This window comes from Dasypus novemcinctus, chromosome 1 (assembly GCF_030445035.2).
Source record: "Dasypus novemcinctus isolate mDasNov1 chromosome 1, mDasNov1.1.hap2, whole genome shotgun sequence".
NCBI lineage: Eukaryota > Metazoa > Chordata > Mammalia > Cingulata > Dasypodidae > Dasypus > Dasypus novemcinctus.
In genome coordinates, this window is record NC_080673.1 from 128718038 (window position 1) to 128742176 (window position 24139).

General features: G+C 41.6%; 1 protein-coding gene across 7 annotated transcripts in view; it reads right to left on the reverse strand.

Annotated features, from left to right (window-relative positions):
• The window catches only part of SHROOM3 (shroom family member 3), a 197316-nt gene that overhangs the window by 68674 nt on the left and 104503 nt on the right, over positions 1-24139 (reverse strand). For 3 of the 7 annotated variants that reach the window (XR_011649124.1, XM_071215947.1, XM_071215948.1), the window contains exon 2: positions 11069-11179. The exons of 1 other annotated variant lie outside the window; for it this stretch is intronic. Coding sequence is in view for 2 of the 6 variants with exons in the window: in XM_071215944.1 (XP_071072045.1) it covers positions 5770-5876 (107 nt within the window). In the remaining 4 variants the exon portion in view is untranslated. Of the gene's footprint in view, positions 1-173; positions 327-5769; positions 5892-11068; positions 11180-24139 lie in introns of those variants that run through there. 3 more of the 7 variants (XR_011649123.1, XM_071215944.1, XM_071215946.1) reach the window with 2 other exon arrangements.

Here is a 24139-nt window from a genome sequence, read left to right on the forward strand (position 1 = left end):
ACAATAAGAATGTTCATTAAAATTTATAGAAACAGGCTTACACTTATCCTGTGGTTGTTTATTTTTCTTTATAAGCAGGGCACAATATCAAAGAGACACCTGTTAAAGGCTCATTAGTTGAGAACCCAGCAATGAAAACTTCTGAATTTCATTCATTTAAGTACTGGACTTACCCTGCAGCAAACAGAAACATCCTAGATAGAAACCCTCTGGCCACCTGGAGATCATATTCAGAAGTGGGATAAAAAGCCATTTCACTGTGCTTCTGCTCTGTCTGCTCTTCCCTGGTTTGTGAAGCCTTCCCCCAAATTCCATGTGCCTCTAGTGAGGCAGACTGAGCTGCCCTGAACTCACTAAGCTCCACCAGTACAAGTGGGAGGGACTCATTCTCAGTCAGACTGCAAATTGGCCAATTAAAGTTCAATTTCTGCTTTAGAAGAGGGAAGAAGAGAAGGTGACCCTGAATAGCTTTTCCTGAGCAGAACCAGTATCTTGAACACGAGGCTTAGAAATAACAGACTTCTATTTGTGGGCAGGAGGAAAAGGGAACCAAGGAAAATCATCTGCTGTTAAAACGCATCAAACTGAAATCAAGTTTCCTTAAATGATCCTCTCTGCCATGCTGCCATCCTCCTCCACACGCAAAAATGTCACTGTCTGCAAAAGTGAGTTAATTGTTTTCAGCTCCCACAGTTAGGAAGCATATTTCTAGCCCCAGATGAGGAAATAAAACAATAAATCTGATTGTATCTTGTTTGCTTTATTTGTAAAGGGTGATGACTTCTGTTTCAGTTAAATAGGAAGCAGTGACCTATTGAGACAGCAGTTCTAGTTCGGTAACTAACCATGGCTATAAACCTAGATGCTTTCTAAGGCACACTGTCCTGAGAGCATGACGTGGAAAGCATGGGGATAGGACCCGTTGCCAAGGCAAGTGTAGAGTGCAGTCTGAACGAAACTTGCAGCTCATTTGAGGATGGATTCAGAGTCAAACCATGCACTTCTATTATTCACTCATCTTTACGTACTTTACAGAGCACATAAAATATCACCATGTGTAGCAGTTTGATATTATTTATGAATTCCAAAAAGAGATATTGATTATGCTTGTAAACCAGTCTGTTCCTCTGGGTGTGTCACCCCATGATTGTATTAAATTCAGAGGTTTCACTTTTACTTTATTAAAGTAAGATTAGGGCTTTGGTAAGACCGCATCATTAGAGCACGCAGGGTTGAATCCCTTCTCCATCGGGGGAGGCTATATAAATAGACACTCAATAAAGAATGCAGACAAGTACATACACAGAAAAAGACACGGCAGAGGAGAGAACTTGGTTTTGACGCTGAAGCCCAGGGAGAGATGAGGCATTCACCTGATAGTTCACAGCTGACCTTGTGAAGAGAACAGAGCAGCTGAGACGCCCTAAGAGACGAGCCTTAGGCCTTAAGAGGAAGAGAAGGCTGAACTCTCGCAGACATTGCCCACCACCCTGCTTCAACATGTGGCAACAGAGTTTGGTCAGGAAGTAACTTTGAGCTGGACTCTTTAGGGCCTTGTAACAGTAAGCTTCTTTTCCAAATAAATATCCTTTACAAAAGCCAACAGATTTCTGGTACTTTGCATCAGCACATCTTTTGGTTGACTAATACACCATGTATGGGTGAACTTGAAAAGACAGGAGAACAGAAAGAGAAAAGAATGGAAAAAATAGAGCAGGGTCTTGGGGAGTTGAATGACAATGTGAAATGCACATACACATTATCAGTGTTCCAGAAGGAGAACAGAATGGAAAAAGGGCAGTAAGAATATTTGAGGAAATAATAACCAAAAACTTCCCAGCCCTCATGAAAGACATAATTATCACTAACCAAAAAGAACAACACAACCCAAACATAATCAATATGAATAGACCTACTCTGAGATACCTACAATTCAGAATGACAAATAACAGAGATAAAGAGAGGATTCTGAAAGCAGCAAGAGAAAAGCAAAGCATCACATACAAGGGAACCTCAATAAGACTAAGTGCCAATCTCTCTTCAGAAACTACGAAGGCAAGAACAAAGTGGTATGATGTATTTTAAGGTACTTAAAGAGAAAAACTGCCAGCCAAGAATTCTATCCTTAAAAAATGAGGGTAAGTTTAAAGCCTTCACAGACAAACAAAAACTGAGAATATGTTATTGAAAGATCAGATTTACAAGAGATACTAAAAGGAGTGCTGTAGCCTGAAAGAAAAAAACAAGGATGAGAGACTTAGAAAAGAGTATAGAAATGAAGATTACTAGTAAAGGTAACTTAAAGGGTAAAAAGACAGACAATAGTAAGATATGACAATGAAAAGCCAAAGGATAAAATGGACAAAGTAAATAATGCCTTTATAATAATGACACTGAACATTAACAGATTGAATTTCCCAATCAAAAGACATAGATTGACAGAATAGATAAAAATATATGAACCATCCATATGCTGTATACAAGAGACTCACCTCGGATGTTAGGATACAATCAGGTTGAAAGTGAAAGGTTGGGAAAAGATATTTCATGCAAAGTATTCAAAAGAGATCTGAAGTACTTATACTATTATCAGACAAAAAACGTTTTAAATGTAAAATGGTTGTAAGGGATGAACACGGTCATTACATATTAATAAAGGGGGCAATTCATCAAAAAGAAATAACTATAATAAGTATTTATGCACCTAACCTGGGTGACCCAAAATACATGAGGTATGCACTGCAAAAACTGAGGGGGGAAGGGGAGCAGGTGTAGCTCAAGCGGTGAACACCTGCTTCCCATGGATGAGGTCCCAGGTTCAATCCCTGGTACCTCTTAAAACCAAACAAACAAACAAATAAAAAAAAACCAACTCCCACTGGGTAGCGGATGTAGCTCCATGGTTGGGAGCTTGCTTCCCATGTACCAGAACCTAGGTTCAATCCCAGGTACCTCCTAAAACAAAAACAAAAACAAAAAAATTGAAGGGATATTGAGAAGTAAAGAATTTTCTTGTTTGTCTGTTTTTCATTATTGTTGAAATAATAAAAGTGCTCTAATTTTGATTGAAGTGATGAATGCACAACTATGTGATTATACCAAATACCACTGATTGTACACTTTGGGTGAATTGTATGTTTTATTAATATGTATCAATAAAATTGATTTGTTAAAAAAAATAGATGTCTCTAAAATAATAGTTGTAGACTTCAAAACACCACTCTCAGCATTGGATAGAATATCTGGACAGAGAATAAGTAAGACAATAGGAAGTTTGAATAATATAATTTATTAACTAGACCTAATGGACATTTACAAAGCATTACACCATACAATAACAGGATTTACATTCTATTCGTGTGTTCAGGGATCCCTCTCCAGGGTAAATCATATGTTCGGTCACAAGACAGGTCTCCATGAATTAAAAAAGACTGAAAGTATACAAAAAAACATTCTTTCATCAAAACAGACAGAAAAAGGGGAAATTCACAAATATATGGAGGATATCTATAATCCTAAATAGTCAGTGGGTCAAAGAAAACAGTGCAAGAGAAATCAGTAAATATCTTGAGATGAATGTAAACAAGAACACAACATGGGAATAGAATGGTAAAGAACATAGTGTTTGTAACTAGCAGTGCTATGATATGGGTAAGACAGTGTTTGAAAGGGAAAGTCTAAGGTCATGTATATTAAGGTCATGTATATGTATAGCATAGTGAAACCTCATATGAAATAGAAGTATGGGTAATAATGCATATATAAGACTGCTTTTCTTTAAACTGAACAAATATACATTAACATTATAAAATGTTATTATCAGATAAAAATACAACCTAAGCTAAAAAAAGGAAGCCAACATTATATCCCTTGTGTTATTCAAAAGGAAGTACCTGATATTCTTCACTTTAAAAAAATTTATATTTTAAAATTCATTTAAAAATACAAACAATAAATCTACAGATTAAAAGTAAATCTATGGGATACAGCAAAGGCAATCCTGAGAGAGAAATTTATAGTCCCCAATGCTTACATTAAATAAAGAGAAATAGCTAAAACCAAAGACCTAACTGCCCACCTGGAGGAACTAGAGAAAGAACAGCAACTAACCACAAACCAAGCTGAAGGAAAGAAATAATAAAGACCAGAGCAGAAATAAATGAAATTGAGAACAAAAAAAACAATAGTAAGAACCAACAAAACCAAAAGTTGAATCTCTGATATCAACAAAATTGACAGGCCCTTAGCTAGACTGATGAAGAAAAAAAAGAAAGGTGCAAATAAAATCAGAAATGAGAGGGGGACATTGCCACTGACCCCACAGAAATAAGTGAGATCATAGGAGGATACTGTGAACAATTGTATACCAACAAACTAGACAATGTAGACAAAATAGACAAACTACTAGAAACACATGAGCAACCTACACTATCCAATCATGAAGAGAGAGGTTGTTCTGATTGGGGCATGGTGTGCTTCTTAGACATGTAAAATTATTACTTTCATGTGAGTTGGGACTTTTTCAACCATTATTTCCTCAAATACTCTTTCTGCCCCTTTTCCCTTTACTTCTCCTTCTGGAACTCCCATGATATGTACTGCGGTTCATGTTATAATTTAACTCCCTAAGCGCCTGCTTAATTTTTTCCATTCTTTTCTCTGTTCTTCTTTTTCTTTGATCTCAGGTATTCTGTCTTCTCTATCACTTATTCTCTCTACCATTTTGAGTTTGCAGTTATTTGCCTCTAATATGTTTTATTTTTTTCTGTTTTTGATCTCACCTATCATGTCCTTCATTCCCGTGAGCTCTGCTATTTTTCTATTTAGGTTTTCAAATCCTTCTTTGTGCTTGCTCAGTGTCTTCTTGATGTCCGTTATCTCCTAGCCATATTGTCTTTCAACTCATTAATTTGATTTTGGGAATGTATGTGCATCTTATTGATTACTCATCTCAAATCCTGTATCTTATCTGAGGCTTTGATACATTCCTGTGCTTGGGTCATTTCTTCCATTTTCTTAGTACGGCTTAAAATTTTTTGCTGGTGCCTAGGCATCAGATTATTACATCTGATGTTCAATTTCTCTCCCTTTTGTAGGGATTTAGTGGCAGGAGGCTTATTATTGCCATTTTTTAAATTCTTGGTTCAACCTATTCTCTTTAGGATTGTCCCTGTTAGTTGTTCAAATCTGGGCCCTGGATCCATTAACAGGTTGCATACCTGCTGTCAAGGGCCTTGGGGTTGGAGGCTATAAAGGCCTGAAAAGGTCTCTCCTTTACGTTTAATGTGTTTGCTGCAACCCTGACCAGAACACTATGACAGAGGATCCTGCCTCAGAGCTATTCAGAGCCCCACAAATCAGACTTTCAAAAGTTGTTCTCCAACCTCTGCTGGCAGCCCCCTCCCTTTTCCCAGGTAGGAAATAAATCCACATCCCTCTGCATTCTCAATAACCAGTCCCATTCAGTAGGACGGAGTCTGCAAGAGTTAGATCTCTTTCATCCCCTGCTGGCTTCCAGGGCAAACAATGGTGAAGGCCCTCCTGGCCTCAAAGGGCTTGTGAGACACAGCAGACCAAATTTGTTGGCCAAAAGTTGAGTGAGCCTTAGGCTGCGTCTCTCTCTCTCTCTCTCTCTGCCCTTTCCTGGGAAGGTAGATCTCTGTAGCCCCCTCTAACCATAGCTGCCAGCCAGAAGCTGGAGAATTCAAAGCTCTCTGCTCCAAGGGTGGGAGATGGGCGCCAGCAGCTGCAGCTGTGGCTTTTACTTACAGAGTTTTCCTGTCGAGATTCTCTTCCTTTGCCCCTTTCTCTCTTCTTGGCGGTGTCCAGTCTTCTCCTGGCGACCTATACCCTGGACCAGTTTTCTTCCAGGACATTTTTGCTATCCTCTAGCTATTTTCTGGGAGAGAAATGAATCCTGTGTCTTTCTAATCCCCTATCTTCCCAGAAGTCCCCCTTTGGGAGGTTTCTTTCCTTATGGACTTTCAGGAAGACAGATTAGAAATAGATGGGAAGGGTTTAAATTACAAGGCTTTTAGCCTCCAGGCAGGATCTTCTGTCACAATATTCCAGTCACAGTTGTAGCAATCACATTCTGAGAGTCTGCCCAAAAGCACCACCTGCTGGCCAACCAAGGAAGGGCATGCGAGGAAATTAAAAGTAAATAAGAGAGGTTCTTTTGGGGTTATACAGCCTCACTCCCCAAGGCCCTTGAGAGCATGTCTGCTACCCATTACTGGATCCCTGGCCTGGATTTGAGCACTAAAAGGGCAATTCTAAAGAGCTAGAGCACGTTGAGCCAAGACTCAAAGAACAGCAGTAACACACAGCCTCCCACCACTAAATCCCTACACAAAAGAGAAAAATTGAGCATTAGAGTAAACTTGCTTTCATAAGCAGATGCCTAGACATCAGCAGAAATTTACAAGCCATACTAAGAAAATGGACGCTATGGGCCAAGCAAAAGAATATATTAGAGCCCCAGATGAGACACAGTATTTGAGATAACTAATTAATGAGGTTCATACAAATCTAAATCAAATCAACAAGTTGAAAGACAATATAGCAAAAGAGATAAAGGACATTAAGAAGACACTCTGGGGAAGCAGATGTGGCTCAAGCAATTGGGCTCCCATCTACTATATGGGAGGTCCAGGGTTCAATTCCCAGGGTCTCCTGGTGAAGGCAAGCTGGCCTGCATGGAGTGCTGGCCGGCACAGCAAAAAGAGACACAGAGGAGAGGCAATAAGAGACACAGCAGACCAGGGAGCTGAGGCGGCAAAGAAGCTAAGCACCTCTCTCCCACTCGAGAAGGTCACAGGATCAGTTTCCAGTGCCGCCTAAAGAGAAGACAAGCAGACAAGGAAGAACACACAGCAACTGGACACAGAAAGCAGTGAGTGCAAAAAGCAACGGGGGGTGAGATGGGGGGGAGTAAGAAAATATTTTTTTTTAAAAGGGGAAGAAGACATTCTGTAATGAAAATGAGAGCCACTGAGCACACATGCTGAATGGATTATACAAAGCATAGGATTGTGTGACACAGGGAACCCAGTGGTGGAAGTTGGACTGTGGTTAGCAGGACAAACATGAGAATGCTTTCTCATGAACTCTAACAAATGCATAATACTAATACAGACTATGAAAGAGCATTTTCAAAATACTACTACTAGCTATAGTCCATATTTTACTTTTGTTTTATTTTCCCGACAACCCACCTGATTATTAACACTCTGTATTAGCATTGTTTTGTGGGCTCACAACATTTACTGTGCACTTATCTTTTATGTATGTTCATGTGTGAATGATTGTCTTCAATAAAATTTTATTAGGAATAAAAAGAAATTAGTTTTGTTCATGCCCACTACAAACCTCACATCTCAACACAGGTAAGACCCCTAAGACGATGATAAGCACATCATGGTCTGTTCTACGTGAAAGAACGAGACATTGGGACCTCAACCTTTCCATGTTATAATACAGGATTCAAAACAGACCCAGCTTGAAAGAGCTCTCAGTGACCAAAGATGGAACAGTTTGGAATAGTACTGGATTATTACTCATAGAATAAAGTAAATTTCAAGGAGCTCTTACTAAAACAAATAAATAAATGGAGATAGAGGGGCAGCTCTTTCTTATAGAAGGACTCCAATTATTAAATATAGAACATATGAAAGAAACACAAAGTAATCTTTAGAACATCAAGTTATAATTGTTCCAGGAAATAGCCACAACAGATGCTAAAATTGGTGTAAGTTTGAGGAGAAAGGCATATTTGCATAGCCTCAAAGTTATCTTCCCCAAGATATTTATTAATTGCAAAGGGAAAAATAGTAACTTTAGAGTAGAGACCTGGAAGCCTTAACCAAGTAATAAAGGTTAACACTACCAGTAATAAGACACATGGACATTATGTAACTCCTGGCGCTAAATAAACACTGTAGTATTCTTGCCCAAATGCTTTATAACCTCAATGCAATCATGAGAAATTATAGGATAAGCTCAATTTGAAAGAAATTCTACAAAACAACTGACAAGTAGTCTTCAAAAGTGGCAGGGTCATAAAAGAGAAGGAAAGACTGAGGAACTGTCATAGATTGGAGAAGACTAAGGAAACATGACAAATACAATGTAGGATCCTTGATCACATCCTGGAACAGAAAAAAGGATATTAGTGGAAAAATAGGTGAAATCTGAATAAAGACTAGAGTTATGGTCTATAAAGTCTACAATTACACCATATACTATCTAGTATACCAATCTACTATTATACCAATAGAATATAGTATTACACCAATGCTAATTTCTTAGTTTTGATGTTTGTACTACGGTGATTAAAAAAATATTAACAAGGTTAGGGGAAACTAGGAGAAGGATATAATAGGAAATTCCTGTACTATGTTGGCAACTTTTCTGAGTCTAAAATTATTTCAAAATACTAAGAAAAAGCAAAACAAAAAACAGGATTAGGATCTTAATATAATTGGAACAGAACCATTCCAATTTCCAAGTTCAGTCCCATATCAGTTACACCTGGGTTGCAGAGAGACCTCAGGGGGACAGAAAAGAATTACAAGGTGAACTATTACAGGAGTGTATAATATAGTTGTGGAGACAAGACACACACACAAAATTCTAAGCGTATAAATGAAGAAATCATTTCAGCCAACAGGCTATGAGGAGTGATACATGTAACATCTAGGTCACTATGTTTAATGAAAGAAATTACTTTCTCCCTTCCTACAGACATGCTCATGAGGACAACCATCCAGGGGGTTTTAACGACAATGTCTTTGTGGCTTGACATCAGATGGAAATACGTATAGGTTCATTTGTATCATTCAACTTGTAGAATTGCTTGGTGAAATATTTTAATTGTTTCCAGCTCAAACCTAGGTCTGTGATTGCCACTGCTCATGCTCTTAAACCCCACTGTTCTAAGTTCCTCTTTTTCACCCTGTCATGGCTGGTGCTCCACAATATAGCCAAGAACCCCACAAAGAAATAGAGCAGACACTCTTTAATTTTTCTTCTCTTATTCTACCCTCATCTGCTACTGACTCTGCCTCCGAAATTCATCTTAAATCTGTCACATCTTGATCATTCTTCTTTCAGGCTAGTGCAGTAAGTTCCTAACCATGACTTGCTGACCTTGAGTATTTTGGCACTGACACTAGATTAGTCCACACAGCTGAGTGGACTCTTGTTAAATTGAAGGCTTTGATTCTCTATGTTTTTAAGAAACTAAAGAGAATGGGGAAACTTCAGACCCTCTGCTTCTTCAAGCTGTCCCTGGGAGAAACCTTTTGTTAGCTGCTTCTATTGCTACTCAGAGCTCTTTACAAATCTCACCCTGCCCCTGGTCTGAACCAGACATCAGACACTTGACTTTTGTACACCTTTGTTTTCTTTGATTTGTATGTTTAAACTTCTTTTGAATCATTTTTTCTCCCCCCAGATGGAATCTTAAAAAGTACTTTAATGTAGATATTAGCTACAATTGATGCTTTATTATATTAAATATAACACAATGTTTCTTTGCATTTCCATAAATAGGTAACTGCATAAATCCATGATTATAATGTTTACTTATGTATAATGCAAATCAACACATCTATATGAATGAATTCCCAAAACTGAAATCAGGATATTGATGACAATGATAACCAACACCTGTTGAGCACTTCATATGTGCCAGGCATGGTCCTTAAGTGTCTTACTTGTATTTCTCTTTTAATCCTTTCAGCAACCCTATGAGATGGATTGGTTATTAAAGTAATTTTACAGATCTGAAACCAAGAAAAGTTACGTATTATAGTAAGTGGCAGAGTTGAGATTTGAATTCCAGATCTTCTGACTCTACAGTTCTCATCTCAGTCACTATATTATACTGTCCTCCAGGCTGGTACACAGACTGATGTGAAAACAATGAATATGGCAATAATACCAATAACCACAATAACCCCACCCCCTGATGTTTATTTGTGTTTACTAGGTGCTGGGTTCTGTCCTTTGCATCCCTCATCTCATGGAATTCCCAGTTGTCCATGCAGTAGGTTCTATTATCTGTTACGCTGACTGAGGCAAGTGAATGTAGTGGCTGTGAACTGGGTCTTTGGGTTTGAGTATGACTCCACCCTCTCCTGGCTGAAGGCCCTTCAGCAAGTTCCCTTAAATAGCACACACTTCACAGGGCTGTTGTGAGGATTAAATGAGATGATGCACGCAAAGCCCTAGCGCACCACCTAGCTATGTGTGGGAAGCATTTGTGTTATAGTCACTCTGCTGATCTGACTTCCCCAGATAAGCAGAAGCAGATTTTTGTTAAGCTAATGTTGCACTCTCAGGAAATTTTTCAATTCAACATGAGGAAAGAAGTTTTAAATGAAATCAGTTCAAAGATGAATGAATTTTGTTGTGTAATGTCATACATCGGTCATTCCCAAAGTATAAAACACTGGCTTGTAGCTTTGAATGTTATAATTATAGTTTTAAAAACACAACAACAAAAATAAAACCAACAAACAAGTATACAAATAGTAACCAACAAAAACAAAGAAATAAAAACAGGTATGAATTTTTGTGTGTTTTGTTTTTAGATTTCTTTTTGAGGTACCAGGGACTGGAGATTGAACCTGGTACCTCATATGAGAAGCTGGTGCTCAACCACTGAGCCACATTGGCTCCTCTGAGTTGGTCCCCTCATCTATTTTTTTTGTTTGTTTGAATTTTTTAGAAGGCACTGGAAACCGAAACCAGGACCTCCCATGTGGGAAGCAGGAGCTCAACTGTTTGAGCCACATCTGCTCCCTATGTTTTTAAAAAGATATTTGAATCAAATGATTTGAGGGACTCCCAGGAATTTTAAGGTTCTTGAGAACCTAGTTTGAAAACTGTCATTAAGATCTTTGTCCTCCTGAGCCCCGAGCTTCTACCTGATTTCCTGGATCTCCCCCTCCTGGCCTCCTTCTTACCAGGCTATATCTTGACCATCCTTATCTCCAACTCCCTTTCCCAGCAGCCCAGTCCCTTTTCTGAACCGTCCATGACTGACCTCGGTGCCTCTTACCTGTGTTTTAGCCGAAATTTAACTCCTCCTGACCATGCTGTTTTCCTGTGTGCTGGGCTGAAGGAGTTAGAGGTGGCAGTATCTGCATGGCCCTGGTCTGCACACGCATCTCTGGCAAAAATAAAAACAGGAAAACAAGAAGCTGAGTATGATGGAGTTCACGGGCACTAAGGAATATAATAAGAAAAGTGCATGAAAATTCGCCTTGGAGTTGTAGCTAAGAAGCAGAGCTAAGTGCAGAGTTCAATGCCTGCTGAAGTTCTCTGCTCTGAAAAAGGAATGCCCACTACTGAACATTCCTATCTATGTTCCTGTGAAGCAAGAAAGTATATTTCCCAATCTTATAAAACCCAGATTTTTCCAACTAAGGGGGAAAGTGATACATAAACTACTGTGAAAGTAAAATTCCCTTTAATTCAGCATCTATCTGTAGGTGAAAAATTGAAGGCACTATCAAGCAAGGTGGTCACCTTGAAACCAAGCCACCACTGCCTCACTCAGCAACTCTCCATCTTCTCGACTTCACTGCAGGAGGGCCATCTCCAAGTCTAATGACATGTGTTCTATTCAGTGGGTGGAGACTCGGCGCAAATGCCAACTTCTGAGCCCGAGCTATTTCAGGCTGTTTAGATTCCACTGTGCTGGGAGACAAGCCTTTTGTGTGTCCATTTCAATCACATTCTGCCCCCCACCCCCAGTCCCTAGCACCAGTCCCATAACTCTTTTCCTCCATACTCCCAGGGAGTCAGAGAAAAATCTTAAGTCCTGCATTGCCAATACATTCCACCATGAGAACCTGCAGATTTCTTCCCAGGAGAGTCTTGAGTTCCGAATTTCCAAACTCCCTGACTGCACCCTGAACCCTACCTCACCAAGATATCCCCTGTATCGTGCTTTCATGTGGTCTTTGTCATCATTTCTTGCAGGGTACAAGTGGTGTGCTTTCTGGCTTGGAGGATCTTTCTAGGCCTCCAAGAGCCCACTGGTGGGCCCCTGTAACCAGGACTCTGGAGAAGACGCAAATGAGTGCAGGTTCTCTCCTGCACACGGCTTGGCTGAGGAGCGATAGGATTACTGGGAGGTTGTTAAGCACAAGCCCTGTCCATCTGGCCTTATATTTCCTGGATTACAGAATGGAGTGAAAGAGAGTTCTTTCTTAAATATGAAGGCAAGTATAATAAAACATTTCCTTCTGTTTCAGGGGTTGGCGGGGATATGACCAGAGAGGCTACAGAGAGCTTCTGTTTCTGAACTAAACTGACTTTAGTTCTTTTTTAGTTCTTTTGCACATTACTATTTTCACCAAATTTAGGATATTCAATATAATCCCAGCCTTGAAGTCTAAACATGGGCTCAAGTTTTGTCACTTAAGAATAAATGACATGGGGAAGTAAATTCTGAGCTTTAGGCTCATTGGTAAAAACTGCACACCGAGGTTACGAGCAGGGCTCTGGAATTAGCCTCGGAGTTTGAGTCTTGGCTCTGTTCATCGACCAGCTCTATGACTTTGTCTTCTCTGTGGTTTAGTTCTCTCATCTGTGAAATGGGTGCAAAAGAAAAGCCTATTTCACAGGGTTCCTGAGAAACAAAACGAATCAGAAAGAGCACTTTGAGTATAGCCTGGCAAATATCCAACGCTCAATCAATTAGCTGCCATTATTACACCTATCTTGCAGAGCTGCTCTAAAGTTTCTGGATAATGTATACTGTCTGTCTAGCACACTGCCTATACTTAGAATGTGCTTTAAAAACTAACTTTATTACTGCCTTGCTATCTTTCCTTCATTTTAGAGCTTCTTTCAGGTAAGATGTTATCCAAAATAGCTCCATCTAAAAAGAACAATTTATGCTGGGAAGAGTAGAAAGAAAAGCCATAGCCAGAGAATTAAAATTACTTAAGCCTTTTCCAGAATCCCTTTTCTCACATAATCCTCGGAGGCACCAACTCCCTATGGCCATCTGGCTTAAGTGGAGGCAGAAAGTAGATTTAAAGTCATCTCTTGGGAAACGGACTTTGGCCCAGTGGTTAGGGCGTCCGTCTACCATATGGGAGGTCCGCGGTTCAAACCCAGGGCCTCCTTGACCCGTGTGGAGCTGGCCATGCGCAGCGCTGATGCGCGCAAGGAGTGCCTTGCTACGCAAGGGTGTCCCCCGCGTAGGGGAGCCCCACACGCAAGGAGTGCGCCCGTGAGGAAAGCCGCCCAGCGTGAAAAGAAAGTGCAGCCTGCCCAGGAATGGCGCAGCCCACACTTCCCGTGCCGCTGACGACAACAGAAGCGGACAAAGAAACAAGACGCAGCAAACAGACACCAAGAACAGACAACCAGGGGAGGGGGGGAAATTAAAATAAATAAATAAATCTTTAAAAAAAATAAATAAATAAAGTCATCTCTTGGTCAAATATATGAATATAAAGATGACATGAATGGAAACAGCACTCCCTAAGACCAACAACTGGTGTAGTCTATCCTGGCATCAGGGGGAGGGGCTTTCCCTTTCCAGGTGAATATTAAAAGACAACCTTCTCAAGACCTTAATGAAGGCAATAAAGACCCAAACTTTCACAAGCCTTTGTGGCATTTTAGTAACGTCCTTGTGTTTTGCCTAAACGACACCTGCGGGTTCTGCCCTTTCTGCACAAAAGCTTGAACTCTGGACACTGAGCTCTCTTCTTCTTCCCTCTCTGACTCCCCATTCCTGGGAAGCACCCAGGCTAGGGCCAGGATCTCCGGGGGCATGGGCTGTCTCAGTGAAGGGCTGGCAGGAAGAGGAGGCAAACGGGAAAGAAATGGAAACATGAGGAACAGTGGGTCTTTGAACCCCTTTAAGCACTTTTGATTCTTAAAAATCAATTCCTTCTTAGGAACACAAAGACCAGCCCCCAGCACTGCCCTTCCCATCCGCGTGTCATCTTTCCACTTGCCTCCTCCAGGTGATCAGCTGAGGTCAGCACCGGGTACGAGGTTCATGAGAATCAAGCTGACTGCAGCCCCTGCCCCCGGCAGGTCACAGGGCAGCCTGTGTGTGACTCCCCACCCACTAAGGGCTTGGATGGCCTGTCTTGGGAAGTCAGCTCGAGGCTGGAGACCTGAAGGAACTGCCTGGAAGGTACAACACCAACCAGGAAACAGGCTGCAATGACCGCTTGGGAGAAGCACCAGCACCCAGGGTCTACTTGGTTTTCTGCCTTAAACTCTTTCTAGAATAATCCAGACAACAAATATTCAAAACCAGTTGCTCTAATGAAAAGCAATCCCATAGTGACTCTAGGCAGAAAGTCCTGGAATGAGTGTTGGGAGGCTAATTGTCACAACGACCTGGACCCTGAAATGGCCACTTTGCCCTTCTCTTCCCCTGCTCGTTATCTTATCTGGATATTGAACTCATGCAACCTCCAGAATGTACATTTTCCCACCCACCTCAAGTTACTATGCTTCCTGCCTCACAACAGACTGGAATCAATAAACTCTGCAATGTGCTTTGATCTCATGGGGAATGGCGCTGTACCACTGGGGCACACTATTCCAAGTCTTTCCTATAAAAGAATATACGTGCTTTCCAATTTGTCAGGGGTTATTCTTCTAACTTCACTATGAAGGAAAGACTTCATTTTTTTTTTAATGGCTTATTTTTTATTTCCCCTTCCCCCAACCCTCCCCCTATACTGCTGTTTTTGTTGTCCGTGTCGATTCACTGCGTGAGCTTCTGTATCTATTTCTCTTTTTGTCCTCTCTTCTCATTTTTTCTTCTCTAGGACTCACCGGGATTTGATCCTGGGGACCTGATGTGGAGAGAGGTTCCCTGACACCTGCGCCACCTCAGATCCTGGTTTCTGCTGCGCTTCACCTTGACTCTCACCTTCACCTCTCTATGTTGTTGCATCATCATCTTGCTGCCTAACTCACTTGCACGGGCACTGGATCACCGCACCGGCACTGGTTCACAGTGCAGGCACTCACATGGGTATTCAGCTTGCTGCGCGGGCACTTGGCTCACCACGCAGGCACTTATGCGGGCACTCGGATCACCACACGGGCACTGGATCGCCGCACAGGCACTCTTTCTCTTTTTCTTTTTTTTTTACCAGGAGGACCCAGGGATTGAACCGGGTCCTCCCGTATGGTAGGCAGAAGCCCTATCACTTAAGCCACATCCGCTTCCTGACTTCATGTTTTTTAAGCCCGATTTTCCAGTTGGGCAAATTGAGTTACAGACAGGTTGTTTATCTTGGTGCAAACTGCACAAAAAGAACTAAAATCACTTTCAGCCATTCACTGTTCTTTCCTGCAGTTTAGCAGTTTCAAAAATTTCAAGTATATGCCACAAATTCTTTTTTTAAATTTTTACTTTCAAAGAGTCTTTAGATTATATAAATATTACACATAAAATATAGAGCATTCTCATATGCCACACTCTCTCCTCCTCCCACACTTTCCCACGTTAACAATAACCTTCATTAGTGCGGTATATTTGTTACAATTGCTGAACACATACTGAAGCTACTAACTGTGGACTATAGTTTATATTTTACACTCTATCCTGAGAATTTTGTAGGTTATGACAAACTATATAATGGCCTGTATCCATCATTGCACCATCATGAAGGACAATTCTAATGTCCCCAAAATGCCCCCATATTATACCTATTCTTCCCTCTCCCCCCCCTCAGAACCTCTGGTGGTCACTGCCTTTATATCAATGATACAAGTGTTTCCACTGTTACAATAATAATTCTGTAATAGGATAATAATAAGTCTACTTTAATCCATTGTTCCTTCCTCAGTTTTGAGGATTCTGGGATGGTGATGTTCACTCTGTTTCTAATTGAGAGGTCCCATGGGGCAGATGGATGGCACTAACTTGACCGCAGTTGCAGATTCTCTCTGTTTCTTGGGATGGGCGTTGTCCATCATCCTCTCCTCATTAGTTGTCCTGGGTGAGTGCCATGAAGTGGAGAGTAGATGTTGCAACTCTGCTGAGATTTAGGGCTCAACTGGAGCATGAATGAACCAAAAATTTAAGTCTCTGGGACATATACTTAACAAGTACAGTGCTAATTATAGGTTCAAATAAAAGGGACAAAAGAGCCATGTATATGACACAAATTCTGTAGCCCTTGGAATGACTAACCCTGATTCGGTCACAGGGTAGAGAATGGTGATGATAGGGCCATTAATTAAACATGTTACCAAATGATTTGATTTTTATTTAAAAGATACTCAGAGGTACATTGTTTCGCTTAAATATATCCCAAGATCAATACAGAAGCTTTCAAATCAATGAAACAGCTTCAAGTGAAAATACTGGAATAAAGCACAAGGCTTTCCAGCTCTACTGGGTTATTTCCAAAATCCAAAAGGAACAACCTCTCCTCGCTTATGCACTCTCATCCAGGTTTCAGCTTGGACAACGCTTTCTCTGGGTGGTCTTTCCTGACCCTGTAAGTCAGGTGATGTGGGCCCCTTTTCCGTAGAGACAGTCTTCAAGCTGTCATTCACACTGTCCTCTATTTGTCCCTTTGCTGGTCCCAGACCTCCACAACAGACTCTGCAAAGGTTAAGCAGCCCTACCTGGGTGCCTGGCCCAGAAGAGTTGCTCAATAAATATTTGTTGAATGAACGAGGTACCACTGAATGTACAACAGACCTGTAATTTTTCTTCTCTGCTACTTCCTTTTAGTTTACAAGTTAACCTCCTGACAAAACTAATGGGACATTCTTTGGGGTTGTTTTATATTATTGTTTCTTGCTGTTCTCCAGTCTCAATATCACAATTTCCTAAGAATGATGAAATAGGAATGAAAGCTAACCTGAGAAAGCTTAACGGTGACTAAAAATTATTGTGGTTCACACACCCAGTATCATCTTTCTTGCCAAGATAATTAAGAAATAAGAAAGCCAGGTCAACCACCTACATATTTCTATATCCTATGACGAGCACACATATCTTCTCTTTCCCTCCCCCCCCCCACCCAAAATTCATAACTCCTGAATATATACCGACTGCCTAACTATGTGGTATTTTAATATGGCCATTAACTGCCATCAGTTTCGGCCATTACAAGGAAAAAAAGTACTGGATCATTCTGGTCCTTGTGGCTCTTTTGAACATCAAAGAAAATAGAAGACAGACTGGAGAAGCTGGAGCAAAAGATATAAAGAGCTGAGTCTGTTAAATGGTCTCTCTAGATTCCCTTAGTTTCTGGTTTCTATTGGGTTTCTACTTTGTCCTTATAAGAGGAAGAAAAAATAAAGAGTCACGTTTGCCTGGCATGGACTGTTACAACCTTAGGAGGAGCTTGGTTTTCTTTGTTAGAAGCAGCCCTTCCTTCTTTTCTGTTCTTTCACTCATTAGGGAACATCTTCCTCATTGGTCTCCCCACTTAAACTTCTGTCTGCCTCCAATCTACCCAGAAGACCACACAATTTAAAAGCATAAATGGATCACATCATTCCCTAATAAAACCCTCCCATAGCTTGCCCCTGTACTCTGGATAAAATCCAAATTTCCTCACTTGGCCTGCAGGGCCTCCTGTGGCCTGGCTCCTACCCACTCTTGCGCTTCATATCATGCTCCTCTCAGGACTCTGTAACCTCACCATCCTTCCTTAAGTTTCCCAAACGCACCAACCTCTTTGCCTTCACACATGCTATTCTCTCACCTGGAATATTCTTCCTCCCCATTCTTTACTTGGCTGGTTACTCCTTAGCTTCCTGGTCGACCTTCATCTCCTCAGAAACCACCCTAATGCAAAATGTTCTCTTTCCTGGCATCTGTACTTATCATAGCATGAAACTGCTCACTTGCATACTGTTTGCTTCCTCTACCAGACAGTGAGCTACTGAGGTCAGAGTCCAGGTCTGGCTTTTCTTCAGTGTTTTTCTAAACCATTATTCACCCAGCACTAGCACAGTGGGTGGCCTGTGGTAGGCACACAAAACACATTTGTTGACTGCAGCATAGGAGACTGTTAAAGGAATAATTGTGTGTTGCATCCAAAATGGAGTTCCATGCCTCTACACTCCTGGTGACTTTCTCTGTAAGGTTGTAAGGCAAGACCGCTGGTCTGTCTCCTTAGCAGCTGGCCATCACAGGGTGGAGAGGACCAGTGTTGGGACGGTGGCCAAGCCCTGGACAAACGGTTGGCACAGTCAGAGTGGTTGTGCTACCTTATGTTTTGAAGTAGCCAGATGCTTTTGGTGATGGAAGTAAACAGAAGTACGATGATACAAGGCTAAGTCAGTCCTCAGAGCCCTTTGGAGAAATTCTTTTGGATTTATGTTGGTTCCAAGTGTGTGCTCATTTTCACGCACCGGTATATTAAAAGCTGTGCTCTGGGTTTTACATGTTTCTTTTTTATTCTGCTCTGTGTCCTTCACGCGCAGATGTGGCCTTATCATCTCCACTCTATCCTGCCCTCTAGCGCCTATGCCATTTATTGGCCTCTCCATCACCTTCCCCTCCATTCTTCAGTCTGCGAAGGCCTGCTCTGGAGGCTCCTTCAGTGTATGGAGGAAGACTTTAAGAACTGATGCCCTGGGCCCATACATCTGTTCTTAGCCAACATAGTTGCTCTTCATTTGACTGAGCATTTATGAAAGGTTTCGGGGACGTTCTCGATGATTGACCTTTCGGTAGAAGGCCTCCCTGTTTCTGTTACTGACTTTTTGGTACCTATATATTTGAAACAACCTTCTGGGTCATTGTTTCTTCATCTCTCTCTCTCTCTCTTTGCCTTTTTTATTATTATTGACAATCCAAGAAGCTCACTCTGCATTCCCTCAGGCCTGTGTCCAATCTGGTACTCTCCATCATAGGTATGTCAATACTTGTACTTAAGTCCTCTTCTGTCTGCTCACCCACTTTGGTCCAGGAGGTTGGTTAGAGCCCTACATAACCCTTCAGCTATGCATAGACATGCTTTGTATGTCTCAGATCCATGTTTATTTGCATCTCCTGCTCCTGCTGCTGCATTTCTCACTTAATTTCCTCTGAAGCCCCCCAAATGGATCTATATGTACAATTTATATTATTGGTATTCAACACATTTCTGATTCTTTCAGCAATTGCTTAAAACACTCAGAGGACAAAGCAGGATTTCTGGGCAACCAAGATCAGATAGAAGGAGACAAATGTTTCCTGAGAAAATTCAGCCTATGTCTTTATTCCTTCCCTCTGGGGATATTAATAGGCTAGTGCTCCCAAAGAGCCCAGTATATCTCTGCAGCAAATCATCATAATTTCTTACCTTAATATCACACAGTATAGTCTGTAAGGAACTTTCCCATACATTATTCTATTTGACCCTCATAAAAAGCCTAAGGGCTAAGTAAAGCAGGTATTATTTATCCCCATTTAACAGATGCACAAACAGCCTCAAAGAGGGACAGTGACATCCTACATCATAGGATTCTTATGGAAGGGTAAGGTGGAGGCCAAACAGAGCATGCCCCAACCTAAATTCCTCTGACAAGCCTCTCCTAGACAACACTGCATGGTGCAGTAGCCTTAATTATCTAGGAAAGCATCGTGAAAAAAGGATCTACTTGTGGCGAGAGAAGCAAAACAGAGAGAACACACACACATTAGGAAAAAGGGAGTTTGGATGGTTTCAGGAAAAAAAGGAGTTTTAGGCTCCAGAAATGGCCACACATATATGCACCAAATACAGTGGAAAAGGTACTGGACAAATAGCCAGGGAACTAGGCCAGGCCCTCTCTACAGGTCTGGGCAAGTCTCTTGAGTGTGCCAGTCTTCTACTTTCTCTCGATAAAACAAGGAGGTTGGTGTAGATGGGCTTTGGGGTTCCTTTAACCTTGAGCAGTCTATGAACCAAGGTGGGAAAATGCATAAATGACAAACCCTGAGTGAGAAAACATAACCTCCAAGTAGTTGCATCAACAATCAATGAGCGATTTCTACACACAGACCCCAAGGTGGCACCTCTGTGGAATAAATGACAGTTTCTGGAAAGACATACACAGAGCCAGACCGACTTGGGTTTCAGTCTGAGCTCTTTCTGTAACTGGCCACCATTCAGAGTCTCTGGCACCTCATCTATGACAAGGGAACAGAACATCATCTGCCTCCCAGCACTGCGATGAGGATGCAATGAACCTGGCCCAGGATAACCATTGCAGGAGGGAAGCTATTATCATTCAACCAAAGTGGTCTCTGTGAGAGAAATGTATCGGGAAGTCACCTTAGGAGGAGACAGGTAACTGTGGCTCCTTTAATTCCCTAAAAGGGGAAAGTACAAATGTGCAAAGTATTTTGAGAGGCATACAGTTAACTCCAACGTGGTGCTGCACTGTTTTGCACATAAGAACAGGAAATAAGGGGCCTTACTTGGGCTCCTTAGTGACCCAGTAACTGATGTGAAGGAAATGCTCCCTCGGGCGTCAGGAAGACAGATTTAGCCTGAGGAGTTATTCTAGAGACTGCCTCTTGCTAGATGGAGTCTCAGGAACTAGGCAAAGGATGGCAAGTTAATGAATCTCTTTCATGGCTGTTTAAAAGTCATGATGACTTTGGACCATTATTTGAGTTCCTTAAGACCTTTCCACCTCAGGCTCAAGGATAGAGACCCTCCCCTCCTGCAGACAGGAGGTAGAGGGCCTCTGTTCTGGAAGGACCCTGGGGTTCTAAAGCAGACTGTGGGAGCCAGGGTTTCTCTCTTCCATCTAAATGCAAATAAGGTTGCTACCATCCTTTAGACTAGACTAGAGAAGTGGGGTGGCCATTAAAAATGTAAATGGTGACTGTCATTCATTTTGGGGAAAAATAGGTCTCTTGCTAAATCTAGCATCAGCTGAGGAATCTTACCAAAAATGAACTCACTCCCTTGTTTGTGAGGGAAGCCTAATCCTCACTTTGCCCAAGAGGATTACTGGGACTTAGAAAGAGGCTCACATGCATTTTTTAAAAAACTTGTGCCAAGTGCATTTCTGTCCACACTATCCAAGATTCATTCTGCTTTTTAGGATAAATAATAGACAATCCATCCTATTTAAATGCCTCCATATCTCAAATCTAGAAGTTTCCAACCTTTGCCAACACCCAAAGCAGGACCCTCTCTCTCCCCCAAGCTTTTCCCTTGGCTGTTGCTTCATATTCTTTGAAAACAGTTTATATGGAAGGCAAGGTGCCAGAATGGAACCAAAAGTAATAGTCTTCATTTACAATACACCTTTCGAGGTGTTTGTAACTATGGTCTATGGTTCCATGGGCTGAGTTTCTACTTAGTCTCGTCATCTGCCTTTCCTTTGGTTATTATAGGGGTTGGTGCAATACAGGGTAGAAGTTTGTTTGCTTGTTTTTAAATATTGTTGAAGTCCTTCTCACTCCAATACTATCCTATCCTCCCCAGGGAAGATTCTGGACCCTTTGACATGGATAATACAAAGTGGGACTGACAAAACCTATATGTCTTTAGTTTAATATGGCATTCTCAAAGCATCTTTTAAAAATATTGCAATTGGCACCTGTGTTGAGCTATATGAGTTTAAAAGGATTTTCACATAACAAATTTAATCCTCATAACAACCCCATGAAGCGCTGTCCTCATTTTACAGAAAAGGAAACTGAGGGACAGAATCTCATTTAAATTATTTGCTCAAGATCCCTAAGAAACTGGAAAAGCCCAGACCCAACCCATTCGGGGGCTGCCAGACATGCCCTTAACCATCTTCCACAACAGTCGCGTCACCTAATGGTTCAGTTAGACATCTGCAGGGCTGAAAGATCTCTAGGAATTGCCTTCTCCCAGGAAGAGCATAACCTTTCCTTCACTACTGAATTCCTCAGGAATGATGAATTCTGGTGCTTTCAATCCATAACTACTTCTCTTACCTTCACCACTGGGGCTGCTTAACGTCCACCTTTATTTACAAGTCCCACCTTAACTCTGGGGCCAACAGAATTCCAAATAAGAAGGCATTTAAGAAGCCTTCAAACCAGGGCTTCTTAACAAGGGATATGTGAGTCTGAATTGAAATTAAAAAAAAAAAAGGTTTTCTTATGGGGATGTGTTGGTGCAAGTGTGATATATTTATTAAATAATACACAGAATAGTGTGGAGTAAGTAAGAGGTCCATGGTTTTTACCTGACAGGCAAAGGGATCTGTGGAACAAAAAAGGTTAAGAATCCCTGATCTAGATTATCAATTTTTTAACATAGAGTTTTGCTAAATATATCTGTTCATTAATTTTTAAATCTCTGTGGTATCTGGTCTTGATAATGTCAACTAACTCATTAACAGATAGTGTTGGAAACAAAAGCTGAAGAGAAAGCTGGTGAGTGATCATTTTCACCTGACTGGGCAGACCCAGTACTAACAGAAGGAGAAGGCATTGGACAGGAGTTGGCAGCTCTTAGAAGAGCCAGATCAGGAGAGCCTAGGGCAGGACATACCCTACGACTGTACATCACACTGTATCCCCACCCCTTCACCCCCCCCACTGAAGCCCCAACACATCAAGCCTGGGAAAGGTACAGAACTTCCAACAAAGAGAAGGCACTGGACTGTGACCCCACTTCACAAATCCAGCTGTGAATTAAAGGCCTCCACCCCGCCAGACCTGGCTCAGTAGGGGAGGCAGTTTCCTTCTCACTACCACATTCCAGCCACTGGTGGTGAAGGCGTAACCATGGGAACCAACACAAAGAGCTTAATGTTAGACGGGAAGAGGCTGGAGGCGACAGTAAAGAGGCAGAGAGGGACTTCAAGTGACACTCCTGCAATTCCCTGAACTTAAGTCATGCACACAAACGAAAAGACAAGTGGAGCTTGTGTACGGCAAAGCAGCCTGGTACAAGGCCTCCAGGGTATCGGGAACAGCCACGAAGCCAAGATCCTGACAGGTTCCTCTTTCAAATTTCTTTTCTCTCCTTCAGAGAGCAGAGATTATTAGGTTTACATGAGAGAAAAGAATGTGGGAAGTCACCTGAGGAGGAAACAAGGATGTCTTCTTTAATTCCTTAAAAGGGGAAACTGCAAATGTCCAGAGCATTTGGGGAGGCACATAAAGAGTTAATTTCAAAGTTTCATCTGCCAATAATTCTGCTCTTAGATGATGTGGCACACTTGGATGGGTAGAAATGGCACACGGTGCCATCCCTTCAAATACAGGCTAAAGCAACGCTCTGCAAAGGAGCTCCTCCTCCTAGCACCACCTGGTTTTAGCCCAATGCCTCCCATAGTACCCACTCTACATGCTGGGAAGGGCTTCTTTTTGGTCAGTCTGTAAACATACCTGGCACCACTTGGGTGGTTGAGGAAACAGTCCTGATATTACAGCCACCTAGCTAACACTGCACAGCAAAGGAGGGGCTTGAATACTGAGGTGATTAATACAGCGCATCTTGCACATGAACCAGGAATTTGGGGAAGGGGATTAAGTGAAAAAATTAATATCTAATAGATAATAGCTGTCCATATATTTATGTGACTACATTGTCCCCCCAAGCATCTACACGTTATTTATTTGTTTTAAAGCCAATGTGACTTTTTTTTACTTCCTCAATAGGGTTTTCAATCTACCTCTCGGGATTATTTTTATTTAAAGCTCTGGCTCAGGGTTCTTCAGAATCTGGAAGCTCAGAAAATGCCAGTGGAAAAAAAGAAGACAAATTATCTTGGGTCAGTACTTTACTTTTCCTGTTACTATAATAGTGTTTTGAAGCATGCATCTCACCATGCCTTCCCTTTGGAGACCAAAGAGATATCACATCTACGTCAACCCTTACACGGTCTTCACATAATCTAGGTCAAATCCCAATAAGCAGCATTTGCTCTCCACATTAATTGTTCACACATTAATTGATTTACTTCTTAGTTGGAGCTGGGGTAGGGGGTGAAGCATGGTATCAAAAAAGGACCTTTGAGGGGTTGGGGAAAGAACCCTACATGTTCATTAGCACCCCTCCTGCAAATCCCCCCACAGGAACAAGGTAGGAGGCTCATTAACATACTTGGTAAAGGTCATTTGCTTGCAGCCCCTGGAGGTGGCACTAGCACTACCTATTGGAGATACTTTCTCCAAGACCCCAAGGGGTACCAAGTAAGGGAT